Below are 8,690 nucleotides of genomic sequence, written 5' to 3' on the forward strand. Positions count from 1 at the left end.
AAAGCTGAGACCCCCCAAACTGATCTCCCAGAACAGTCCATCAAACGGCTTCCAGGCTGCGAAGGCGGCGGAGGCTCTGGCCCAGCAGCCCCTGGCTCAGCCTGATGCAGGTTGCTGGGTCACACCAGAGACAGATGGAAGCAGAGAGAACAGGTAGGGTTCTGCCCAGCCCTGCGGACTGGCCTGAGTCCTGAGGAGGGTTGGCCCCATGGCTGGAGGTGAAAGCATGCGGGCTCAGTTGGCTTCAGATTCACAGCTGGGAGCTGGCCCTGCTCCAGGAGCTGGGGCTGGCCACGGGCTTCTTTGGAGCCTACTTGCCTTGGGGTTTGGCCTGGGGAAGAGAAAAACCCTGCTGTGATGAGTGTGATCCTCTGGGCAGAAGCCTCCCCAGGGTCCCTTCCCCACGTTGAGAGTGGTCACTAAGGGGTGACCTCCCCGGGAGAAATGGTGGTAAAGTGGTGACCTGGCAAGTCTTTCAAAGCACCCAGCAAGCTCATCACAAGCCCTCCCCCTGAAGATGATCAAGTTGCAAACTCCAAGCTTGCAGGGCAGAAGTGGGGGGGTGGCTGCTCCCAGTGCCATTTGCCATAGCACCCATTGGGCTGAGCCCAGCATGAGACTAGGTGGGCAGCAGCCCCAGGGCTTCTTTTATTTGTGGTGGAAGAGGGATTGTAGAGGAGCCAGGCTCATCCCAGTTGGAGGGAGAAGGGATGGAGCCCGAGACCAAGTATCCATGCCTTGGTAGAGCATGTCCCAGCTCTTCCCAGCAGCCCAGTCACACTGGGAAAAGCCTGTCTGGTGGTGGATAAACCCACCCCCAGGCTCCCCTCATTCCCAGCTGAACACAGGGCCAGGTCTTACCTTCCTGGCAGAGCTGGCATCTATCTTCTCTTGAAGGCGAACAACCCATGGGGCTTGGAGAGGGGCACAGAGGCGCTTGCCTCTCGTAGTGATGAACCTGCCAGGCCCACAGGAAAAAAAACAAGATGAGGTGAGCAGGACACCCTGGGGATGCTCCAGAGCAGCCCAAGCTCCCACCCACTGCCTCCCTCACTGCTGTCCCCCATCTCTACCTGGTAGTGACTTTCTTCCTTGTCTTTTGTCCCAAGTTTTCCCCTCCTGGCAGTTCTGTCCTGCTCTGACTGAGCCTCTATCTCCACAGTCTCTTCCACAACCCTCCCTATTCCCTCACCCACAAACCCTGCTCAACATCCCTCCTCCACCCTGCTCTGCCTCCCTCCCTGTCTCCCCGCAGGGTCCATCCCTTGGCCATCACCACCCTGGGGCTCTTACACAGTAGCCGGGATGTTGCAGCCATCCTGCACCAGCTGGAGCTCGTAATTCTGCACTATCCGTCGTGGGATGGGCGTCTCACTCGTCCGCAGACAGCAGTCAAGGACATTGTTCCCGCCGTGCACTGGAGGAAGAACACACCATGCAGGCTGAGGTTGCTCTTCTCAGGTCAGCTGCGCCTTCACCCAGCCCCCCCCGAGGGCGCGGGGGCTGTGGGGCCGCACCAGCGGAGCACGGCAGGATGGTGCCCACCAGCGATGCCCTCGCACGCAGCCCCGGCGGTGCACGCAGGAAGAAGCTTTATTGCCCCTGCGCCCCGGTGCTGGGAGCCCTTTGCCTCCTTCCGACAGAAAGCAAAGGAGGTGAGAAACAGCAGATGGCTGGAGGGCAGCCCTTCTGCGTGCCTGGGTCCCTCCCACACCCCCGGGGCCCACACCAGCTGTCAAGCGGGGCAGGATGGGGGTCTTCAGCCCACTTCAGGATGCTGTGATGCTGAAGACACCCATTCCTGAAGGGCTGGGAATGGCTTCAGCTACATTTGCTGAAGGAGTCATAGGTTTTGCAGCTACCCCATCACCACGACCCCACCTCCCGCTGAGGGACACAGCGGTCTGCATGTCACTGCGGGGTAGGGGAGCTTGGTTGCACTCCAAGCAAATGCCGTATTTACTGTTAATGCCCATCAAGGCTGGCAGTCCCAGGGATGCCTGTAACCCCAGGCACCAGCACCATGAGGTGTCTGGGCTCCCCAGCTCCCCGCAGCAGAGCAGAGGGCCTCGTGTCACCCACCCAGAGAGCTGTGAGCTGTGCAAACCCTGTGTTCAACACCAGTAGCCCCTCACACACAGGCTCTGCCCAAACACACGCCTTCCCTCCTGCTCCCAGCCCTGCCACCTGCCCCCAGGCTGCCCCATGCCAAAGGGTGCCAGGGATGCTCCCCCAGTGCACTGGGGAGAATGGGACCAAGGCAATCCCAGCCCAGTGTGCACAAGCTGGGCCAGGGCACTGGGAGGCAGGATTGCTCCACAGCCTTTCCAAGCGCAGGTTTCCAGTCCCAGTGCCCTGCAGGCTCCTGCCTGTACTTTGGGCAGGACAGAGTCCCACTAGGAGAGGTTACAAGCAGGAAACACAGGAAGGCTGCGACAGAGCCACAGCCGTGGGTCCCTCTAAAAGCCTGCTGGAAATGCAAAAGCGAGCAAGAAACTGGATCATCTCCCTTCCACAAGAAAGGCAGCCTGAGAGGTTCCCTCTTACCATCCAGGATACGTCCCAGCACCAGAAGACCGAGGCAGAGAAGATGCAGCCGCTGCATTTTGCTGCTGAGTCTGGCAGAGGATGGGCTGGGGGTGACGGTGCTCCAGGCAGGAGAGGTGAGCTCTGCACAGCTTCCCTGCACTCTGCTGTTGGTGCTGTCTGCTATTTAAACTTTCAGACCCTGGCTTTCACTTTCTTTTGGAGAAGAGGAGCGGGAGGGTCTAACAAGTCTTGCCACAGGCTGGATTTTAATCTTTGAGCAGTTACCAAATATCCCGGCTGATTTCCCTGCAGCCAGCTGCTCTGCAGTTCCAGAGCCAAATACCCTCCTGCTGTCTCCACTGACTGCACCCAGGCCACAGGGGCTGCTGGTCAGGGCCAGAGCAGCTCCAGGGTCCCTTTACCCTGCAAAAGCACCCCAGAGGCCCCAGGAAAGCACATAGGAGGTCTCACCCCATACATTTCCCAGTCTCTTCTCCAAAACATCTTTGGAACATTTCCATTAGGTATTGCATAGGCTCAACCCACTGATGCTGGGGGGAGAACTTGCCTCAACCCCATTTTGGGGTATACACTGGGGGTGATGCCTGGCTCCCCCTGAGCCCCCTCATCTGGTTGCAGGAGCTCCTCCTGCCCTCCTCATTGCCTGGTGGGGGGCACATCCAAAGCTGGTGGATGGAGGAGAGCCCATCCAGCATGCTCTACTCCAGGACCATGATCTCACATGCCAAAAGACAACCTCATTTCCAGGTGTCCCAGCAAATGGGCTGTCCTGGTTTGGGCTGAGATAGAGTAAATTTTCTTCCTAGTAGCTGGCATAGTGCTGCGTTTTGGATTTAGGGTGAGAATAATGTTGATAACTCACTGATGGTTTAGTTGTTGCTGAGCAGTGCTTGCACTAAGTCAAGGACTTTTCAGCTTCTCATACTGGCCTGCCAGAGAGAAGGCTGGGGTTGCACAAGAAGCTGGGAGGGGGCACAACCAGGCCAGCTGATCCCAACTGGCCAAAGGGATATTTCATACCATATGACATCATGCTGAACAAAAACCTGCGGGGAGTTGGCCAGGGCAGGTACCGTTGCTCGGGAACTGGCTGGGCATCAGTCAGCGGGTGGTGAGCAATTGCATTGTGCATCACTTGTTCTGTACATTCTTCTATCATTATTATTATTCTCCCTTCCTTTTTTGTCCCATTAGATTGTCTTTATCTCAGCCCATGAGTTTTACCTCTTTTCTGAGTCTTTCTCCCATCCCACTGAGGGGAGTGAGCGAGCGGCTGCGCGGTGTTCAGCTGCCTGTGGCATTAGACCACGACACGGGCTGATGGCCAAAGGCAGCTACGGAGCTTCCTGGAAACAGGTTATCTCAGCACAGGAGCAGAAATCCCCCACGGGGGCTGTGTGTGCGGCGCGGGGTGCCAGCTGCTCACCAGCTGCATGGGCACCGCAGGAGGAGAAGACCAGCGGTCCCAGTGAAAACCCTCACAGGGGCGCAGGGAAGGGGGCTGTTTCTCTTTGGGACGGTGACTCACCACCGTGCCAGTGTCACCTGTGGTGACGTCCCTTAACCATCCTGCTTCAACCGCGATACCTACCTGGAAGGATGCTGAGAGCAGTGGGGTTGTGCAGCCCGGGGAAGGAATGGTGAAGGGGGCCTTGCTACCCCTGTCAGCAGCTTCCTTGTAGGAGTTTGGAGAGACGTCAGAGCCAGGCTCTTCTCAGAGGCACCCAGGGACAGGATGAGAGAGGCAATGGCACTGGTTGCACCCAGGGAAATTCCCACTGATTGTAGGAAAAATATTTCCCCACAGGGGTGGACAAATCCTGGAGCAGGATCTCCATCCCTCCACCCTCTCCCTTGCTCCAGCTTTGGCCTCTCCCGGCACCTCGGCAGAGAGTGCTGCACAGGGACAAGTATCTACCTGGTGAAAAGACACAGGGCTGGGACCAGGGGACCTCAGTGGGCCCCTCTACTCCTCTCAGCAGTAGGAAATAGCAAGCTTTTCCCCTTGCCCACTCCACCGTAAGAAGCAAGAGGAGACTTCAGCCATGCCACCAGCCTCGTGCATGGGGTGGTCTCCTCCATCAGGAGAGCATCACCTCCGGCCACTCCTGTGCCCCAGCAAGCCGGTGCTGTGCCGAAGGGTTTAGGCAGGGGCAGGTGGGCAGGATGAGTGCCACAAACAGGATGAGCCAGCTTAACTTCAATCAGCACTTGCTGCCTTCTAGCATGCACAAGCTGTTGGTGAGAAAGCTTGGCTGGCAGAAGGGGATTTCAGGTGGCAGAGGATTAGTGTCAGTCATCAGCCCCAGCTCCCCTGTGGGTTTGGGGATGCAGGCTGGCTCTGGGACCTCGTCTCCACTTGATCTCCCCAGAGCACTGCCAAAAAGATGCCACAGCACGGAGAACACGGGCTGCTCACAGCTGATGCTGGTGGTCAGACCTCCAGGCACAGCCACTCCTAACCCAGAGCTGACTCCTCCCCAGGGGCTGGACTGACAGTATGAAGCGCCCCTGTGAAGAGGGGCCCCCAAAAGCAGAGCCCTGACCCACTGACAAGGGATGCAGGATGTGCTGGAAAATGGTAAACCCTCATGTCCTTGCATGTTCGATGGGTTTGGCAGCTACTGAAGCATTCCCAAGGACTGGAAAGGGGTGCTGGGGGGTGCTGGGGGTCCCATCTCTGGGAGCCCTCTCCAGGCTCTGCTGGGGTCCTAGTCACCGAGGCAAGCAGCGGGGTCCCCTGCCACCTTCCTGGCACAGGGGGCTCCCACACGCTGATGGCTCCTGGCTGGCCATGCACTGAAAGCAGCATGTCCCATGTTGGGAATACATCCTTTTTGGGGTAAAGCCCTTCACCGTCTCTGGCTGCAGGGCACCCCCTGCCCTTGAGCTGCCTGCAGTCCCTGCCAACACATGGGCAGGAAAAGAGTCTCTGCCTCCTGCCAGCAGCTGTCTGGGTGCCAACTGGGTGAAAGCATGGCTGTCCCAGTCACCGCTGCTCCCCAGGAGCAGCACCAGAGGGTGAGGAAAGGGGCTTTCCACTCGCGTTGTGAAAGGGGAATGTGATGGGTTTCCTGCCTCCCCCCCCGCCCCCCTCTGGGGGTCAGTGGGATTTCTAAGAAGAGAGTGGTCATCTCTGAAGTGCATCCCTGTGGCATGCAGGGAGGTCACCCCATCCCCCTCTCAGGGCTGATCCTTGGGGACCAGAAGAGATGGCACAGATGGGGGAGAGGGAGTGTTTGAGGGTCCAGGCTCTTCAGAAGCACACACAGGCAGGGAATGGGCAGGGGATCCAGTGTGATTTGGGAAGAAGGAAGAACATTGCATGCGCTTGACTTCATCCAGAGCAATCTGGGAGCAACTGGGGTCCGGCCCTGAGGACACCACAGGCAGTGCAAAGCATCCCTGAGCACTCACCCCTGCAGAAACCTCAATAGACCTGCCAGCTGTGGGAGACCCTGGGGGCAGATGCTCCCTGCTGGGCTTGTGGGCTCCGGTGCATTCCCTGGGGTGCCTTGCGGTCCTCAGCTTTCCACCTCCAAGCTATGGAGCTGGAAAGGGCAAAAGGGGAATTTCAGCAAATTCCAGGCACAGTCAGTCCCTGAGGCAGGATCTGGCCAGGCTGCATTCACCTCATTGGGAAATACTGGGCAGGCGTTGCAGCTCTTTCAATTTCCCTTACATCTCCCAGCATGAGGGAGCCTCCCGCAGAGCTCCCATTGCAACCCCGGTCCCAGTGCAGCATGGGGACTGAGGTCACCACCAGCCCGTGGGGCTCAGCGCCCCACTGGATCTCATCTCACTGTGGGAACCCAGACAACCTGATTTCAATGGAATTAGGGAAAAGGAAAAAGCAAGCCATGTCTTTTCCCAGAGGGAGTAAAGATGGTCCTGAGGGTCTGGCTAAGAAGGATGCAGAAGGTGCCAATTCCTGCTCTGTTAGAGCCCATCTCTCCCTAACACTCGTTGCCTTCAGTGGCATCGATGTTGAGGTCACCATAAGCGATGGACAGCAGAGTCGACAACTTTCAGCTGTGTCCCTCTCAACTCCACCCAGATGAGCACCCATCTCCTGGGTCCCTGCAACACTCATGTCCCTCAGCATCATCTTGGGGCTATGCAGTCTCCCAGCTGGGTGCTTCTTGCAAATGTCCTTGGGCATGTTGTGATGGCACTGAGATGGCAGTGGATGGGCAGGATGCCCCCAGCCCTGGCTCCCTGCCATCACGCTGCCTGTCCTCTACAACCTCTTCAGGGGTCTCAGGAGGGGATGGCTGGGGAACAGCTCGGACACCTGTGCAAAAAGCAGCCCAGCAGAAATTTCCTTGTCATCTCCCATGTGGCTTGGCAGGAAGGATGTCTGGTGAGGCTGCACCCGAAACTCACCTATGGGCAGATCTAAAAGCACATAGGATGGACCAAAGGCCCTGAAGACCGCTCTCTTTCACTGCTCTGTTGGCTTTTAGACTGACATCAATCAGAGGAGGCTGTGGGGTTCTCAGTCTGGTGGAGCTCTGGGACACGGCTCACATTGACTCTACTGCGGACATCCTCGAAGGAGAGCAGATGCTCTTCCACCACCCCTTGGAGAGCTGCAGCCCAGGAGCAGGTTTGCAATTCCCAGTGGGATGGGAGGCAAGCAGAGGGATGTGGGGGTCTGAGCAAGATGACTGTCAGCATGAGGACACACCAAAGTTGAGGGGCTCCAGCCAGCGAAACAGAGCAGGGGGGAAGGAGGGCACTTGGGAGCTACATGTAGGCAAGGAAAGGGTTGAGAGGAGGCTCTGGGCTGGGCACCTCTAGGAGAGGATGGCCACCAAGGGATGGCTGGGACTGGGGAACACCTTGGGACAGGAAGGGTGGGAGTCCCTATCACCCACCAGCCACTTCTCCACCTCCTCTCTGCTCTCAAGACCATGGCAGACCCCAGGAAGGCAGTGTTGATAGACACAGCACCAAAAAACACCTTGAAGCTTCAGTTGGAAACCACAGCCCCTCCAGCACCCACGCGGCCCCAGAAGCAGCCCTTGGCACTCACGGGGCTGCTACAGCGTAGCTGGCTCCTGCTTCTTGGGAACGGCGCGGGGCAGAGGGACAGACCTGCTGTGCATGCCTCCAGGTGAGCCTCGCTGGAGCTCAGCCCGGCGTTGCAGCCCAGCGCACTCCGCTGCCGACACAAGCCCGGAGCGCCATCTGCGCTCATGACTTGAGCTAATAATTTGGCCCACATTCAAAATTTCCCTTCTTTTTTTGGCTGCACTCTGAGGTTTCTGTCTTTCCTGGCTACTTTCTGCTGCGGCTAACGTTCTGCTGCGGCTAAATACTTTCTGTTCCAGGGTGGCCGAGCCCTCCTAAATTTTTGCTCTGCTTGACATGGGTGCAGTTTTCTTGCCTTCCCTGCAAAATGGGGGGGAGGAGGGGGAGCTTGTGCAGCCCTTGCACACCTACTGCCCCGGGCACACACTGCATCAACCCTGCCCTCTCGGTGCACATGGGATGAAGCAGCAGGTTTGCCCTGCCATGGGGTACAACTGTGTGAATCATCTGCTGCTTCACTGCAGCATCGTCACGGGGCATTGTCTTTACATTGCTTGTCTCAGCTGGGGTCCGTGGATTCACCTCCTCGATGGGGAAAGGGTTTTGGCCCCTGCTGCGTGCTCCAGATCCCAACCCATCAACTGTCCCTTCAGCCTCTCTTAAGGAATCTCCTTGGAAGTGTTTGTCTGGTGCCACCTCACCATGCAGCACTGCAGCCACTTGCCTTGCTAGCAAGAGGCTCCCACTAACCCTGACACGTGATTTTTCCTTAAAAGCAGCATTCTGCAGGAAAACTGGAAGCAGTGTGCAAATGCCGGTGTGTGTGCAGGCACGGGCACATGTGAGGCTGCATTTGTTCATCCGTTTCTGCGCTCACACATGCCTTCCTGCACCAATATCAGTGCCCAAGCATGGGACAAACTCTGGTGCTCTTCCATAAGTTCTGTTTTCAGGGTAAAGTTTAGGGAAAATCAGAGCACCCTCATATGCATGTTTTTTAACCTGTCTTAGCCTAAGGCCCACCTAGCATCTGAGGGGAAAATAACTGCCTGTGAGGTGTTTACAGCCACAGAGACATCAGGATACATTTCACGTGCTGGCTC

The 8,690-nt window shown here is 57.5% G+C and overlaps 1 protein-coding gene across 1 annotated transcript; it reads right to left on the reverse strand.

Annotated features, from left to right (window-relative positions):
* Positions 1-310: 310 nt before the first annotated feature.
* LOC104133882 (C-C motif chemokine 19) lies at positions 311-7,753 on the reverse strand. The gene is made up of 5 exons (XM_009647347.2): positions 7,651-7,753; positions 2,548-2,709; positions 1,294-1,417; positions 862-958; positions 311-331 (listed from the first exon to the last, which is right to left on the reverse strand). The coding sequence occupies exons 1-5, from the start codon at positions 7,751-7,753 to the stop codon at positions 311-313; spliced, it is 507 nt and encodes a 168-aa protein (XP_009645642.2).
* Positions 7,754-8,690: the final 937 nt, after the last annotated feature.

This window comes from Egretta garzetta, unplaced genomic scaffold (assembly GCF_000687185.1).
Source record: "Egretta garzetta isolate BGI_Z169 unplaced genomic scaffold, ASM68718v1 scaffold59, whole genome shotgun sequence".
Classification (NCBI taxonomy): domain Eukaryota; kingdom Metazoa; phylum Chordata; class Aves; order Pelecaniformes; family Ardeidae; genus Egretta; species Egretta garzetta.